The sequence below is a fragment of the Apis cerana genome, linkage group LG12, assembly GCF_029169275.1.
Source record: "Apis cerana isolate GH-2021 linkage group LG12, AcerK_1.0, whole genome shotgun sequence".
In the NCBI taxonomy this organism is placed as follows: Eukaryota; Metazoa; Arthropoda; class Insecta; order Hymenoptera; family Apidae; genus Apis; species Apis cerana.
The window spans coordinates 7,648,310-7,667,915 of record NC_083863.1 but is presented as its reverse complement, the minus strand read 5'-3'; the positions used below and the strand labels follow the sequence as shown (position 1 = coordinate 7,667,915).

General features: G+C 19.3%; 2 protein-coding genes across 5 annotated transcripts; one reads left to right on the top strand and one right to left on the bottom strand.

Moving 5' to 3' along the window:
* The first annotated feature begins 115 nt into the window (after nt 1-115).
* LOC108001969 (serine/threonine-protein kinase pelle) lies at nt 116-5,757 on the top strand. 2 transcript variants are annotated; one of them, XM_062082854.1, is made up of 6 exons: nt 116-252; nt 494-1,114; nt 1,207-1,643; nt 1,728-3,072; nt 5,280-5,357; nt 5,679-5,757. In XM_062082854.1, the coding sequence occupies exons 1-4, from the start codon at nt 138-140 to the stop codon at nt 2,067-2,069; spliced, it is 1,515 nt and encodes a 504-aa protein (XP_061938838.1). In that variant the 5' UTR covers nt 116-137; the 3' UTR covers nt 2,070-3,072; nt 5,280-5,357; nt 5,679-5,757. The 2 variants fall into 2 exon arrangements, with proteins under 2 accessions (XP_061938838.1, XP_061938839.1); XM_062082855.1 differs by lacking the exon at nt 5,280-5,357.
* LOC107998966 (scavenger receptor class B member 1-like) lies at nt 2,677-17,831 on the bottom strand. Of its 3 annotated transcripts, none has more exons than XM_062082852.1 (12): nt 17,550-17,831; nt 15,011-15,127; nt 14,435-14,821; nt 9,502-9,593; nt 9,239-9,399; nt 9,021-9,162; nt 8,071-8,271; nt 6,232-6,392; nt 5,858-6,144; nt 5,245-5,363; nt 4,536-4,661; nt 2,677-4,163 (listed from the first exon to the last, which is right to left on the bottom strand). In XM_062082852.1, exons 3-12 carry the CDS (start codon nt 14,466-14,468, stop codon nt 3,876-3,878), a joined length of 1,611 nt encoding a protein of 536 aa, XP_061938836.1. In that variant the 5' UTR covers nt 14,469-14,821; nt 15,011-15,127; nt 17,550-17,831; the 3' UTR covers nt 2,677-3,875. The 3 variants fall into 3 exon arrangements, with proteins under 3 accessions (XP_061938836.1, XP_028523057.1, XP_016914043.1); XM_028667256.2 differs by having other exon boundaries at nt 14,435-14,543; XM_017058554.3 differs by lacking the exon at nt 15,011-15,127 and having other exon boundaries at nt 14,435-14,543.
* Between the last annotated feature and the right edge of the window lie 1,775 nt (nt 17,832-19,606).

The following is a 19,606-nucleotide window of genomic DNA, read 5'->3' as shown; positions in this document are numbered from 1 at the left end:
ATTCAATCTAAAATTGATAATAAAAGAGAAATACTTATTATTCATGTATTATGTATTATTCATATTCGTTATGTTCATATTTATTTTGAAAAACTCAAAAAATTAGTGATTTCTTATTATGAATAGATATATTAACTATGACATCCTCAAGCTGTATAGATAAAATTGAATATATTTATCAATTGCCATTTTTTACGCGATCGGAACTTTGTAAAATACTCAATCAAAATGATAAGTGGGAAGAACTTGCTGGTAAGTTGTAAAAAGAATCTAATATTGTATTTATGTTATTTACAACTTTCCATTATTATATTAGAAAAAATAGTAACATTAGCATTTATTTGTCACGAAAAAGAATACATTTGCTTTTAAAAACGGTAAAATAATATTATTTTTTATGAGAAAATTAAAATCTTATTATTTGTAAAGAAGAGATTACTTTTTATAATGCACGTTGTTATAAAGATTAATATTAAATAAAACATTTATTTAGGTATATATATGAAATATGATGTATTAACAATACAAACTTTAAGAAAAGAAAAAAATCCAACAGATGAATTATTAACATTATGGGGACATCACAATCATACTATATTGGAATTATTTGTTTTACTATCAAGAATGCAGCATTATCAATCTATGTTGCCATTAATACCTTTTGTTGAAGAAAAGTTTCACAAGTTACTTTACAATGGTGAAGGAAATTTTTATAGATTACTTGGAAAACAGTTAAATAAAAATAAAAAAGATTTGAAAATAGGAAAGCAAAATTTTAATCACATTGCATCACCAGAACCAAATGTACCAAAAATTACTGTAGAAAAAATTACTAAGGAAGAATCTTATAAAATTTTAAATAAACCAATGCAAGCCATACATATTGGAGTTAGTCCAAGTAATTCTAATAATTTACTTGTTGCTTCTTTAGCAGCAGCAAATCCTTTACCAGTATCTTTATCATGTATTCCAATAAATAAAAAAAAAGATGATAATGTTTTGAAACCAGAAGCAACTATACCTTGTGTTATTTATAATGAATTAAATATAGCTACTAATGAATGGAATAAAAATAATATATTAGGAAGAGGTGGTTTTGGAACTGTGTATAGAGGTGATTAAAAAATATATTAATTAAAAACTTCTTAATTGTATTTGAATTTATTCTTATATATTGAAATTATTTCTTATATATTTATTATATAGGTACTTGGAAAAATACAAATGTAGCTATTAAAAAAATAGAAAAAAGAGGAACAGATTCTGATGAAAGTTTTGTACTTCAACTTCAACAATCTCTTAGAGAAATTAAAATTTTAAATTTTTGTCGGCATGAAAATATTTTACCATTATATGCATATAGTATAGATAAAGTACCTTGTCTTATTTATCAACTTATGAAAAATGGATCTTTAGAAGATAGATTACGAATGAGACAGAAAAGTCAACCATTATCCTGGATTCAGCGACATGAAATAGCTAAAGGTACTGCTTGTGGATTACAGTATTTACATACAATTGGAGAAAAACCTTTGATACATGGTGATATCAAGAGTGCTAATATTCTACTTGATAAAAATTTTGAACCTAGAATTGGTGATTTTGGTTTAGCAAGAGAAGGTCCTGAAAGTGATTCTATGAAAGTAAGTAATTCAAAAAATCATATTTAGAAAGATTAATGAAATATTAATTTATTTTATGATTTACTTTTTTTATTATTATTTCAGGTAAGCAAAATTCATGGTACTAGACCATATCTTCCAGAAGAATTTTTACATGAACGAAAATTGTCTACAAAAGTAGATACATATAGTTATGGTATAGTTTTATTTGAACTAGCTACTGGTTTACCAGCTTATGATGAATCTAGATTAGAAAATAAGTTCTTAAAAGATTTAATTGATACATTAGAAAATGAAAATCTTGTTTTGTTAATAGATAAAAAAGCAGGTGAAGAAAATAAGCAGGTTTTTGATAATTTTATGATCTTAGGAAAATGGTGTAGTAATCATATGGCACAAAATAGGCCTGAAATGTATAATGTATTCAAGAAATTAAATGATTTATAATTTAATAGGATTTATGCTTTATATAAATGTTCTATTTTATATTTTGTAAATTGTTTTGCATGCAGATCATTTCTTAAGCAAATACATTGTAGATAATGTAAAGTATATATATTAATATAGTTTATATTGTATAGTCTAAAAATATGTTAAAAATATATTGCAATGTTAAAAATTAAGAATATATAATTTTCTTATACGATTATAATTTTTATAATTATAATTGTATTATGTATATCGACATGTATCTAGCAATGTGTATCGATGTTAACATGTATATGAGTAAAAAATTATTACTAATTCCTAAGGAATCTTTGTAATTTTATTGATTTGTATGCTATGTATGCTATAATATTTTAGAGATAATTATATTAATATTTTTGTTCCATGAAGAATATTTGTATTTTCATATAGAATTTATATGTAATAAAAATATTTTTAAAGAAAAATTGTTATTTTAATTATTTTTATAACACAATAGATGACATTATAGGTAATAATATATTATCTTAAGTAATTTTGTAATAAAAAATTGATTATAAAAATATTAAAATTTATTATAATAGATAAAATAATTTTTGTATAAGGCATAAGTAAAGTACATAATAAGTAATGATTATTATTTCTGTTTCATATATTGAATAATTCTAAATGAAATTTAAATGTAATTTTATAAAATTTATATAATATAATTTAATTTCTACAAAAATATTCAAACAAGATTGAGTATAATCATAAGTATTTATAGTAATTGATAAATTTTCATTAATTCCTTATATTAATTAGAAATTGTAATTAATTTAATTATATTTATAATTATATTATAATTACAATATTTTTTTATAAAAGGAAACTCTATACTGAAACGTATATAAGATGTTTCGAGTAGTAAAGATATTTCCGGTGATGCGAATCGGAATAGAATGAAGTGTTACAGTGATCATTGTTTCAATGAAAATATTGAATATAGATATACATAAAAATACAAAAATTTAATTAGAAATACGTAAGTCATTTATTATTTTTGAATTTTCGCTTTTTACTTTCAAGTTTTAATAATAAGTAATGTAATTAAGATCTTTTTATAAATTAATTTCATCAATTATATTTGTTACGTAATTCTTTACATAAAAATATAAAAAAATATATATATTTGTTTTCATTATTTGAAAATATTCACTTTTTTAAAATTTTCAATTTGTTCATATTATTGGTTATGTTACGTATTAATAATATTATATATATATATATATAATATTATATACATATATAATAATATGATATAGATATAATTATATTTTTAATTATATCATAATTATACTATTAATTGTAATTATACTATTATATAATTATATAATAAAGTATATATATAATATATGTATAAATTAACATCATAATAACATTTGTATACATATAAAAATTAATAGAAGATGATATTATTGATATGTCATTGTGATATTATTCATTATTGTATAATATATATTCAATTATATGTATATAATGAAATTTCAAATTATTCTATAATATATTAAAGAACAAAAAAAAATTAAATAATAATATTCTGATAGAAAAATATCGATCCATAATATTTTTAGCACAAAACCCTGAATGTGTATCGTAACGTAGAATACCTTTTTCTGTATTCTGAGTCAATTAAAGTAATAGGTAGCACGTCGATACATTTTTTTTCACGAAGAAAAAAATTGATTGCTATATCTATTATTTATAACGAATAAAAATGTTTTTTTCTTTTTTCCCTTTATTATTATTTAAGTGTATGAACTTCTAAAATTTTTCTATAACAACTGGTTAGCTAAATAAATCTGACTTGGATTTTTTTTTGATATTCGGCAAAATACGTATTGTTGTGTATTGGTTGTAATTCAATGGGATTCGTAAATCGCAACTTTCTCTCCTTTCCGACGGAAGTGGTTTTTGTTGCTGATTAATAGTCCACAATATAGCTAATAACGATAATACGAACATCGTCATTCCTGCGATACCCAATAACCAAATTATCACTGTTTGTACCATTGGGCATATTTGAAGTATTAATTTTAAAATAAATGTTAAATCATTTGGTAACGAATCCATTACCTGAAAATAAATTTATAAAAATATGGATTTGATATGATTATAGTTTTTAATATACATATATTTTTAGAAAGAGAATATAACTAATGACATATTATTTCTTAAAATTTAATATCTTAAGATAACGAAAATTATATAAATTTAAATCTATTGGAATAGATAAATTTTAATCTATAAATTGTATTATATTTCGAGGATTAGAAATATAGTATGATGATTAAAAATATATTAAAAAGAAATTTAAATTATAAAAGAAATTTTATATATTGAATGATATTAGTGATATGTTTATATCTTTAATAATAATTGAATATAATTGAATATATTTTGTTTTATATATTATATTATATAGTTAAAAAAGAAAAAAATATTTACCAAGTCACTCCAAAATAATGGTATCGTCATATCATTAAAAGGCCTGATTTTGGAATTATAAATTGTACGTTGCATAACGAGATTAATCTGTATTTTCGAATTAATTTTCATTGGGATACCGACCGTCTATGGAAAAAAAAAGAGAAAAATATGATTTTGTTGATCATTGGTCTTTGATAATCAAATTCAATTATTTTTAACTTTGACATTAAAGATGATTCAAATTAACTCGTTAATTTTTAATGGGTTAGATATAATCATTGGATATAATTTTCGAATATATTATTATTTCATATATCATGTCTTTATTTTTGAAATATCAAGCAACTCTTTATAAAAAATATGCTCCAGATAAAAAATTTTAAGAGAAATTAGTTTTGTTTTATATATATAAATCATTAAATAAATAATAAGATCAAAAAAGAAACTGCGAAAAAACGATTTTGAATATTGAATAGAGTAATTTTTCACAAATGTAATAAGATAAAATAAAATCTCATTCATTAAATTCATCAGAATAATATAAGTAGATAATAAAATTTTATCAATTTTTTTCTATTGCATATAATTTCTTGTTTAAATAATATAGTTTATCAGATAAATAAATTCAATTGATAGAAATTCATTTAATTAATTAATTAAAATTTTGTTTTATATGTTAAAATTGGAATTCTAATATAAATTTATTTATTATCAATATCTTATTTACCGGTTGTATTATAATTTGCGAAGTATGTCTTTTAGAATCCGGATTAAGACCTTCCACATTATCGTATATACTAGAATCAGCGTGAAGAAAATGCGGCAATGACATCGCTGCAGGTATTCCTAAAATAATATTCATATATTTTATATTATTTGAAAATGATATATTTTTTCTTTTTCTCTCTTTAATTATTTTTTAATTATTGATATAAAAATTTTAATTTAAGAAAAAAGAAATAGTAAGAAGAAAATGTTGATTATTAGTTATTAATTTAATTATTAAAGGATTATATATTTTTAATTATATTCAAAAGATGATTAATTTAAAATCATTTTATGAAATGTCAAATTAAATACAAATTAAATAACATTTTGCACTATATTCTTCATGTAAAATTTAAACTTTGATATTTGATATTAAAATGATTATTTTTGCAGAATAGAAGCTTTGTCATCATAATATTCATAATTCAACTCGTGTAGGAGTTCACATCATCGAATAAATCAAGACGATACGGTAAGTCAATCTTTTTTTTTAAAATTTTAATAATAAAGCTGTAAATTTGAATCGAAGATAAATTAGATACTATATTTCTCAATTAACAGAAGATCCTTACTATAATAACATGGTGTTATGTCAGAGAGTCCTTTCTTTAAACATTGTTTCTTTTTCCGGCAATAACACGCATTATCCGGATTTTGCTCAGAAGTATCCAAAAAATCATCCGACATGCTGTAAAGATAACCATTCAAACCGTTATCCATTATCACTTCCTTTTTGAAAACAATTGGTATAGCTTTGCAAAATGCTTTTCGAAATATTCTGAATACAGCATGTTTGTCTAGATAAGATGGAAATAATTCCCCTTCAGTAGTTCCTTTAATACGATTGCAAATAGTATTCCTGTAACATGAATAATTTGTAACAATTTGTATTATTTTAATTATCATTTAATTTTTATTATATTTTCATTTTATTTAGATTTCATACTCTGGATATGTTTCATTCCCATCTTCTTCTCGATAACCCCACTGTGACATTCCTGGACTACCATTGTATAATTGTATACTTAAATAACGTCCTTCCTCCTCAGTCATATTTTTATTTTTTGCAATATTTATCGATATTATATTTTCCCCTTCGTCATACATCTAAAGATTATCAATAAATTTTTTTTTCATTACATTATTTATAACATTATTAAACACTTTTTCATGAAAAATGATATTTATTGAGTCTTGATAACAAATATTACAAAATGATAACAAAATATTCAAATATAATAAAATTAATGTTAAATAAGCGGAAATGCATTTATCATTTCAAATAAATTATATTCGATTATAATTTATTTATAGCTTTCTGATGTGTATTGTATGTCTTATAACAATAAAACCATAATTTATTGAATATTTTCACAAAAAACATTCCGAAGTTAATAAAAGATATTTTAAATTAATTGTATATTAATGATTGCAAGTGCATTGAACTTGTTATAATATGTCGTTATGCTTTTAATGAGATACCGTTCCAATGTATAAATTATTTTTCCGCTTCTCAATACACAGAAGTCTTTAGAAATAAATCTTGCATAATACAATACAAACTCAAAATATTAATTACTTGTTGATTAGATACACATATTATGTCGACATTTTCAACAATCGAAAATCTAAAAAACAAAACTCTTGTTATATAAATTGGATAATCATAAAAGTTGATGAAATTTCCGAGAATAATTCGCTCAAATTAATTCGTAGCTGCAACTCTTTATTCAAGTCTAGGAACGACTATTACCATTTTTTTTTTACGATAAAAAGTTGTTGACTTTAACCTCGTGAACTCTGAAATGCATGTATGCGTGAATAGTGAAAGGATCAATAAGTGGAACCAATTGCGAAAATGATTACTAATTTGAAATAGTAAAAATATTTAAACATAATATCGCGTTTTGCTCGTATATTAATGCATATGTAATAATTTGTTTTTCTTATAATATGTTATATAAATGAATGCATTATTCGAAAGCGTTTATACACGATACACGCTAGTTTAGTATTATAAAAACTTAAAATAATTCGATTTATATACGCGTAAACAAAGTCGATTGTTTTAATTCAACCAATGTAATTTATATTTGAATTTTATAACCAATAATTAAACTTATACGCAATATAATTACTATGCAATTAGCTTATTTACATCAATTTAATGATACAAGTTTCTTGAAAATAAGAATCAATCCTTGAATATGTCGAAACATGATTAATACATTAGCTATGTGATGTGTATCACAATTTTTTATATAACAAATATATTATCAACTTTATATAAAATATTTTACATTTTTTTGACTTGTATATAATATGTTAAGAAAAGTTAAAAGTATATAAAAAATACTATAAAATAAGTTTTTGAAATTTTAGATAATAATATAATATAGTACCAAAAAAAAGTATGTTAAATTAATGAGAATTATGTTAATTATTAATATTTTTTTTTTAATTTGATTATATTAGATATTTTCGATAATTCTAATCGTGAATATTAATCTTGTACTATTAATTCAGACGTATTATAACAAGATGATAGAAATTTTAATGTAATAAATTAAAAACTTTGATTTTTTAATTTTGAAGACTTCAAACTTCATGATATCTTTTATATTAAATTATTTTTTCAAATTTTGTAAAATATTTGTTCAATATTGATATCAATATAGTTTCAAATATTTTGGATGTACTTAAAATAAATAAATTCTATTAAAACTGTAAATTAATTATTTATTAAATTGCTTTATTATTATTTACTATTAATTAAATTACTTACTCTGTCGAGTAATCCAAATTTAATGAAGTCTATAAAATTTGGCATAATTCCACTAGCAAAACGAATCAATTTGTCTTCATAGCCCCAAAGATAATCATGAACGTTCAGTTTTAATATTGGTTTACTATCCAATATATTTACCAAACTCGTCCAAGGATAGTTAACAAGAAATCCAGCGTCGTGCAACGATGAAGAAAGTCCCTGAGTGTTATTAAATATAAGGGCATAATTACGAAAGACAAAAAATGTAAAAACATATAGCTATTTTTTTTATTAATAATTATTAATTTCTTATACTGTTTGAGAAATGATCTTGTATAGATTTGATTTGTATATTGAATAATGTTTAAAATCACAATTAATAATAATCAAAAAAATAATAAAAAAACAATTATTTTTATGTATGTATTAATGAATTTCAAAAGTTCTGTATGTATTATTGATATCATGTATTCTTTAAATTTATAATGAATGGAGTCGATATCTTAGTCAAAATAATGGATTATATCAGAATATATTACGTATAAATAATGTATTATATTAGAATGTATTACATATTTATAAAATTATTAGTTATCATTATACATATATTTTGTTACTTATTATGTTATTTATTATGTCAACAAATCATTTATTAAAAAATTATTAAATAAAATATTTAAAAAAAATAATTATTGTGATTTATACTAAATTTATTTCTATATATTATAATTAAACTATTTTTATTGAATATTAATTATAACTTTTAATTAATTAATTTTAAGTGTTTAATTCGTAATTAATTTTGCATTTAATGAGATATTTTTATAATTTTTTTTAGAGATTATTAATAAATTACAATTGAATGGAAGGATTGAAATTTTTGCTTATAATGGATACATTAATTCTATTAATTAATAAATAACAGATTATTGATTAATTTATAAATTAGATATTTATATTATACTTACCAACATAGGTATATTTGGAACATGAATTATATCTTTTTTTGGATCATTAATCGACATTTCTGGAACATATATTATTGTTCTTTTTGGAATGTATGAAATCATATTTTCATGCCAAGTAATATTATGGTTTTCTACTATTTCTCTAAAAAAGAAGTATACAATTAATATTGTAAATAAAATTTATTTGATTATGAAATTATTAATTATATATTGATTACTGGTAGACGTAAGGTCCAATTTCTTCAACTTTTAATTTTACTCCGCCTTTGAGGAATTCTTCCATGTTTGTTATATTAAATATGTATACTTTTATGTAAATCTGAATTGGAGGTTTTTTCCATAATTCAAAAACCATTGAATCTGGTCTCATTTCCAGATTCTAAAAGTATATTTTAATTAGTGTTAAAATTTAATAATCATGTATTAAAATATGTATACATTTGTATTTAACATTTTTATAATATAATTATAAAATACTTACGTATTCCAATATTAATTTTGATGGATTTATTATATATATCAAATAAGATAAAATGCTGCAACTTATACCCAATGAAAATAATATTATGCATTCTGTAATAGAAAAGAAAAAATAATTAATATTTTTTAATTTTAAAAATTATTTTATATCTTATTACTATTTTTTTTATATTGATTTAATTATTTGTTTATTTATTTTTTTTTTTTAATATTTCGAAAACATATTTTAATAAAGATTAAATGAGAAACATTGAATTAATAAAGAACGGAAGACTTTGATTTATTTAAAATATGATTCAAATATGCATAAAGATAAATAAATACTTATAAATATTAAATATAGATTATTTATATACATTATTTATATATAAATAAATATTAAATATAGTAGATAAATGATGGAAATTTTAGATAAATATTATTGATATTTATTCGATTTTTTAATTATCTGTTTTATATTAATAAACAGAAAATTTTTTAAAATATATAAATATTTCGATTGAGATTTATATGTTAAATAATCGAAATCAGTTTATCGATAAAAATTAATTTATCTATATTAATTGATCTCATCATATCATTTCGATTTAAATAAATTAAATTTTGAAAGAAAAAAATATAAAATATATATTTATTAAAAGATAAAAAGATAAACTGATAAATAATTATAATATAAAAAAAAAACTGAAATATCTGCGATGTCTAGATTCATTAAAGATAATAAAACGAGAATTAAAAACTTGTAGCTTTTTTTTTATTTTTATCTGAGCGACACGAATTTGCATAAATAATATGATTACAAGTTAAAAAAAATTAAGATAAAGTGACAAACAGATTTAAAATTATGCATATGGACCCGAATATTTACTTGAAAAATTATTAGTAAGGATATGCTTTTATTATGCATGCAACTTATTATTTTATGCATATCGTAAAAATTATATTTTATTTTAATTTGCATTAAATAGATAATTCTGTTATTCGAAGAAGTTCAAAAAAGTTATACGATCATTATTTTTATATTAGATATAATTTTATTGTTTTCAATTCTTTATATTGATACGTACTTAATTTAACTTTCGAGATTGACTTTGATGATGTTAAAAATCCTTGATTTATTATGAAATTATTTCATGACATTATAATCTTATCTAATAAAAACAAGTTCTTAATTACATACTAATTATTTTATAGCAATATAAAAAACATGTCTTATATAAAATTCTAATCAATATATGTGCATATCTTGCAATTATTATAAATCTTTTCTAAAATAGATGACTTTTGATTTTTTAATGATGAAATCATATAATTTTAATAAAAAATTAGTATAGAAAAGTATTATCTTATAAATTTTTCTACGATATTTTATTTTATATATATAAATAGAAATTGCAATGATTGATGCATTAAAAATTACTTTATTAAATAAAGATTATTTATTATTATTTTTAATAATAATTATTTATTTTATTTTTAAAATCTTTTATCGGAAAAATATTTACTTAAAGAAAAATTAATAATCATCATACGATATCTACCTTGAAAATAACTTGTTTTTTTCGAATAATGTGAAATATACATAAGTTATTAATTAATTGCGGTCAAAGATTTAAATGAGATATTTTGTATATTCAATTTGATAATAACTGCATGATTTTCAAGAAACTCTTCATTATAGTAGGACATTTATGGAATATGTATTTGGGCCAAAGACGTTACGAATCATTCTTGGAATATATATATATATATATATATTTGAAACATTAAAACGAAAATGTTATTAATGAACGTCAATCATGCCCTATGCTACACCATATATGATTCATACTATCTTGCTTACCTTGACTTAAATTTAATTTAAATAGTCATAAGAAAGAGGATTTATGTAAGAATGAAATGTTCGACATAAAAGAAAAATTCTTATGATTTCTTTTCGTTTATTATAATTTGATATTCATCTTGAATTCTCGAATTTTAAGAAATATTAAAAAAAAAATATATTATTCAAATCAAATATTCAATTATACGTATTTGATTTCATAAATGATTGTATAATAAATTAATAATATTATATATATATAATATCATTTAAAAATGATAATTTTAAATGACAATTTTTCGAAATCATATGTGTTATGAATAGATATTTTTCATTTGATTAAAATTTATATATAGTTTATTGGATATTTAATAAATCAGTATCAAAAATTTGTAATTTTTCTAATAATTTTTTTGAGTATTTATAATATTTATCTATTATAATAACGCCAAGGAATACGGATATCGAATATTTGGACAAGTTATTCTTATTCATATACTTTATTGTTTTTATTATTATTAATATGAAATACATATATATAGTTTATTGTATAAATATATATAGAATTAAAGTTATGAATATTATAATTAATGATTGTTTATTATTTAAAATATAAAATGTATAATGTTATATTTGAAAATAAATGAATTAATAGAATAATGCAATTGATATAAAATCTTTTTTATTTATAATGTTATAAATAGATATTCATTTATCTTTTCAAATTAATCATTATAAAATTCAATTGAAAGAATTAATTAAGAAATAAATTAAGAATTATCATTAAGTTATGAATCATTACACATATCGCCTGTTATTTTTATATATTATGAAAACATATTAACTGATAAGTTTATAAATTCGATTTATTTTAAATCTGCTAATTTAAAAAAAAAAATTGGTATATTTTCAATGTCGTTTTAACTTTTATCATTATTTAAAATATATTAAAAAATATTAGATATTTATATAATGATTATTTAATATTATTTTGTTTGGGAAAGTCCCCAAAATCATTTCGCGTTGAGAGCAATTAAATGACTATAAATATAAAATACTTCTAAAAACTTTGAAAAATTATAATTTTTTTTAAGAGTTGATTCTTGCAAAGACAGTGGAAAAACCGGTTGTAGATTTACATTCATTAAAATGTATAAGAAACGCGTATCGAAGATTGTAAAATCAGATATATATGAACCAAATAAAAGATATTTTTAAAAAATTCCTCTTATCACTTTTTTAATGAATAAAAAAAATCGCACAATTTCAAATTCTAATTTGATTAAATTTAAATTAATTCTGTATGATATAATATTTTATACATTTTTATTCAAAAATTTTAAGATAATTATTATATTTACTTTAAAATTGAAAAAAATTAAATAATTAAATTATATTTTACATAATAAGGAAAAATATAAGAGAAATAAATTATTTTACTTAAGAAAATTTAATATAATATTTTATATAAGTTTTATTAAAAGTATCTTTTTTAAATTTTTTTTAATGTAATATTATTGTTATGTAATTTTAAAGTGTAATGTACGGTATTATTTAAAAAATTAAAATATTTATAATTAAAATATTTTCTTAATCATTTCTTCAAAGATTTTTTATCTGTTTTATTATTTAAATCAATTCATATGTCTTTTAGAAGAATTATGATATGTTTTTATACATATCAAAGATTTGATTTAAAATGATTAATGATTTATTCCGTCTTGATATTTCATATGCATATTATTCATTATAATAAATGTCTCATTGATATACTTTTTCAAACAGAAATGTAAATTAAATATTTTCGGTTATCATTATATTTCAGATAATTTATTATTGATTTATATTTATTATTGAATTTTTTTCGTAATAACATAACTGTTTTTATGTTCTGTAAGAAATTAGCATATCATCTTGATATAATATCATTGGCAGCTTTTCGATATAAAATGATATGTAATATATATATATATGTAAATAAGGCAATATAAATGATTTATTAATGTTTTATTGCTAAAACAAGAATATATTTAAATTATTATTATTAATTTTTAATGAATTAATAATTAAATTGGTAAACAGATGTTATTTATTATTTCTTTTTTTTTTTTTTTTTTGGTTCAGCAACAATAGAATGAAAAATAATTAAAACAATAAATTAAATTCGTGAAAAACGCGCGTTCAGTAAATTTAAATTTTTTTCTTTTAACAAGTCATTATCAGCCTTTATTATAACAATAATTATAATAATTATCATTTTAATCACGTATAATTCATAGATAGAAACTCAATAGAAAAAAAGATGTAATAATGTAACTTATTACTTAATAAAATATTATTTTATATTTATTTTGTATTTATTCAATAAAATATTCATCGGAACAACAAGATAAAATAGTCATAAATTTTGTTATAAATTATTTATCGAATCACAAACAGATTTGCTGTTCGATTTCAAAGCTTTTTAAACGGTTGCCGCATCGGTTAATTTATGTCAAAAATATGTTAATGCGACATTCTACCTAGATGTGTGTCATTATACGCGAATCTCGCAATATATCTAACAGGGAATTCCTTACATCTAACAGGGATCCATTTATTTGATAGAAATACTTGACTCTATTAGTTATTACTTGATTAAACATAATTAGAAGTAAAAGAAAGTTATATACGGGACAATCATCTTCTTTCGATCTTGTTCGTATTAATTTTCATCATCTCGTTAATCGGATTTCTTTCAAGGTTTTGATTACATGATATTCACGTAATAGAATTTCTTTATACTTTCGTAAAAGTCAATCTTCCGTTCTTACACCATTATATTTAAGTACATGTATAATTATTATATTTCTGATTGCAATTATATTCAGATTATCATATAATTAAGCTTGAAAAAAATATATTAAATCATTATTATTTTTTTAAGTAATTAATGCAAATAGTGTTACGAGAATAATCGTTTATGATAAATTAATACGTCATTAATAAAAAAAAAATGAGGAAAACATCATGTAATTATAACTAATCAAAATTACATTAATTTATTACATAATATATTATATATATAATATGTTTTATATAAAATGTTTATTTATATTCAATATTTACTTACTTTTGAATCGTTGTAACGGATTTGCGAATTTCATGATTGTAACCCAATTTTCACGCACTTATCTCTTTTTTATTTTTCTTTTTTTCGTTATCTCGATTTTACCTTTATTCTGAAACAGTAAAAATGTTTTTATACAATTTGAAAAACAAATTCTTTTTTTTTTCTGTTATTGAGGAGACAATTAGTTTCATTATCCTAATACTGATACAATATTCAAATATATATACAAAATTTTAATATAAAATTTATACTTATTGAAGGAAGTTAAATTAAAAATAATTTTTATCTTTTCTTATCTGAGGTATTTACATTACTTTTTGAGAATATGTTTATTTTTTTTTTTTAAAGTATTATATTAGAAGAGATTTTCGAGATATTGAGATGGATCTAAAAAAGATTGAAGAACATTATACGATGTAAAAATTTATATATATATTTCAAATAGTTTTATATTTGCATTTCCAAAAATACAGGAAGTTTGAAAAAAAAATGTTTAAATATATAAATAATTTATTAGCTATAGACTAATATAATACACGATACTTAGGATTTCATTTTTAAGAGAAAAATACCTACTTTAAATTTAAAACGGTACTTCATAAAGTTTACTTAAATTATTTGCATTCCCATTGTATATTTATATAGCTGTGACTAAATATATAACTTCTTTCACTTAAAATTTCTGACATCTTTCTGAAATTGTATTATTAATAGTTTTATTATATACTTAACATCTTTTATTAATATTGTTATGATTCAAAGATTACATTTACATAGCACTAATGTATCTTTGTCATCGATGTGTATCGAGAATTTGCAATGTTAATTGAATAGTATTGCAGCAATAATGCTAATTGAAAAAAAATAACGAGTGTTTTACAATGAATCTACGTGACGTAAAATTATTATCAATAATTAGAAATTAATCGGTATCTAATATAGTTTTTTTTCTAATATGAAATATTTGATTTAAACATCTTTGATTAAGAAGAACCGGTTTATTCATCTTTATTTATTTCTTTATGGTTCTCTTTTTCTTTTAAAATTTTGATAAATTTTATGCTATTATATCACAACAAAGTTTCGCATCTTTCCTTTAAATACGATAGAATTAATTAAAAGGTCACTGAATATAATTTAAATTTTAATTTTTTTTTCTTTCATCATTTTTTTTTCATTTTATAATTATAATTTTATATTTCTAATTCTTATATATAATATGTACACGTTTTTAATATATAATGAATATTGAGATTTGATTCTGAGTTATAAATTTCTTTTCTAGTAAATTTTTTTAAACGATAATATTTCAATGACTTAACATATATATGTTTTTATAATAATTTCAATGATTTAACATATATATGTTTTGCTAATAAATAAATCATTAAAAAAAAGACATAAGTTATTTAAACTTATTTAAAATTAATTATATAAAATAAAAATATATTATACAATGCATTTTTAAAACTTATTTATTTTTACATATTTCATTTTTTATATATTTCATATTTTATATATTTCATATTTACATGATGTTTTCATTTTTTGTTGTTCATAATAAAAATTTGTTTGATTTTTCAAAACTAAAATAAAATAACTTCTTTAAAAAAGAAACTTATATATATATATATATATATATATATATATATATATATATATATATATATTAAAATATAATATTAAAATGTAATATATTAAAATACAAAATATAATATTAAAATATAATATTTTAAATATTTATTTAATAATATTATTATTCAATGTTTGTTAATTAATTATTTATATAATTAAACTTAGATTTATTTTGCTTTTAAAATCCTGATCCAATTCATTTAGTGACTTTAACGCTTGGTTAAGCGACAGTTATGTTACAAAACAAGCTCAGAATGGTACAATTTAAAATTTTTTGTACGATTTATTTTTACAATTCAATTTAATTTTTATTCATGGAATTATACATTATGATAACATGAAATTCTTAAAATCTTACACATCTTACACATTTTTGTTTGCTTTCCCGGAAAAAATATCTATTAATATTTTTTTTTATTTTTATTAATCTAATCAATTAATAATACATATATATTTGAAAATATTTTTTTAATTTTCTTTAGATACAATGAAATTTGAAAATCATTTTAAATCTATATAAATAAAGTACTCAATAAATAACTAAGCTGAATAATTAAATATATTTATTTTCCTTTTAATCAATTATATAGATATTAATAATTATAATATGTAATACATTATTAATAAATAATTTATTGTAATCTTAAGTGTTATAAATATAATTATAATTTTACATTTCTTAAAATTTTTAGTTTATAATAATAAACAATTAGAATTCATTGGTTATTCCTTTTTTTAATAATAAAATTTCAAACAAAAAAAGTGATAAGCTTTGAAAGTGTAATAAGTTAAATAATCTGAATAAAATAAGTTTCATCATCTTTCAAAACACGTCTTGCATCAATATCGATGCACAAAAAGAAACAAAGAGCATACGTATGCAAAATTGTACGTGACTCGTATATCCATCTCTTAACAGAATTACAGCTATTAATTGGCCTAAAAAATATATATTCTGAAAATATACATAGTGAAGTGAAAAATTATAATAAGTTTAATTAATAGAAAATAATTGGAATGATATTATTTTAAATTATTATGATTCTTAGTTGTTTAATAATGTTAATAATAGATTTTAATTTTAATAATTTCAATTTTAATAAACTCTATTAAAATAATATTTGATAAAATAATTATATTAAATTTAAATGCAATTTTAATTCTTATTTACAGAATATATCTTGAATCTTTATAAAATCTTTATAAAATTAGAAAAAAAAAAAGAATTATTTAAGAATTAAACAGGTATACTTAATTAGTATTTAATTTAATATTAATATTATTTATTATTTTTTAGTAATTTTAAATAACTTTTATAGTTATTTCGATTCGTTTATTTAAGTTCTTAGATATCATGATATAATATATTTAAGATAATGCATATTTAATTATATATTAATGTTGTTTTTATGAGATTAACATTATTTCTGAAAATAAAGAAAAAATAAATTTAAAATTATCATTCAAGAGAAAATCTTACCTGAAAAAATTTTTGAGATATTTACAAGAGTCAATAAAAAATTCTAACGAGTAAAATTTTTTAAAAAATTTATAATTAATAATAATAAATGTATATATATAAGATAATAATAAATGTATATCACAATATTACTTTTTACACTTTGATATAAATAAAATTTCAATAAATAAATAATATAGTATCTAATTTTGACACGTTTTAAAAATCCACAACTTTTGCTCCGTGAAGACACTTTGTATTACTTGTCACTATATATGTTCTCTCTATGTTATTAGTGAACACGAATCTTGTGGTTCACTCTGTTTTATACTGTCTCTTGATCACTAACCCCCATTCGACTCCAAAGACGTCCATGATTTCTTTCATTACATGTATAACACAAATATCAATCTATTATTATTAATAATATTTGATTCGTTTTATAAAAATATAAATAATACCTTTTTTTTCCCTTAAATACTTAAACATGCTTATTTATAAGTGATATGAATTAAATTTTTTTTTATTGGAATATTAAATTTTTAGAAATTAAAAAATTAGTATGTAATAATATATATTAAATATTTGGTATTTTGTATATTTTTTCAATTAGAAGTATAAATCAATATAAATGTATAATATACAATGCATAATTAAAAATCCTTAATATTTTAATTTTATAAGAAATGATTTATATTTTTTTGCAAAAATTTGTAAAATGCACAATGATATTATTTATAATAATGAATAATATTTTGAATATGAAAAATAAACTTCTTAGTTACTCAAGATATGGAATGTAGAATTTCCGTATTTCATATTTCTAAGAATTATATTTTAAGTAAAGAAACATTTAAAAACATTTCTAAGAAAAATATTTTTTGTAAATATTAATTAAGTAATTTAATATAATATTTAGAGTTATAGTATAATAAATCATATATATAATATTTAAATAAAATTGCATATAAAATTTTTTATTTATTAAAAAGATTATATAAATTTAAATTATATTCATATAAATATTTACGATACTTATGGATACTATTAGTGGAAGTTTCAGAATTATACTTTTTGCAAAAAATTTATTAATATGCTAATATTCATGTACATAAATTATATACATAAATATATCGATTAAGATTTATAATAATTATTATGTGTAGTAACATATTATTCATAGCATAAATTTTAATTTTTTATATTCTGTGATTCCTTAACTGATATATATATATATATATATATATATATATATATATATATATATATAAAATTAATGATAATGAATATATATGTTCAATTATAATTATAATAATAAAAGATTTTTGAAAACTTTTGCTTTCAGAAAATTATATAAAAGTCAATTTTCAAAGATTATTGAAATCTATCTATTGAAATTTATTTACTTATTTTTATAATTTATGATAATAGCAATAACAATCATAAAATTGATTTTACCTTTAATTCTATAAACTTTTAAAAAAATATATTTCGTCGATAAGTTAGATAATGATAAAAATTTTCAAGAATCAGCGCCATCTCGTGTTTGGAAATCCGAAGTTCTAACTTGTTATTAGCATAGCAGAATATGCAAAGAGGTATGCGAAGTCATAGACAAAGAAAGCAACATTACGCAAGAAGGACAAAGAATATCTCCCACCATTTTAAAGACACCATATTGAAAATTCATTAATTATTCATTTTTTAATCAAAATTTATAAACTTTTAAGCTTGCATTTTGAAGCTAAAATTTCAAATAAGTTTTTCATATTAATTTTAATACGATATTCTTCTCTATTAATTATTTATTAACAATAACGCATCATGTTATGTAATATGCCATATGGCAAAGAATTGCCATATTGAAAATTTATTAATTATTCGTTTTCTAATCAAAATTTATAAACTTTTAAACTCGCATTTTGAAGCTAGAACTTTAAATAAATTTCTCATATCAATTTTAATACGATATTTTTTTCTATTAATTATTTATTAACAATAACGCATCATGTTATGTAATACATCAAGGATGCTATATTGAAAATTCATTAATTACTTGTTTTCTAATTGAAATTTAT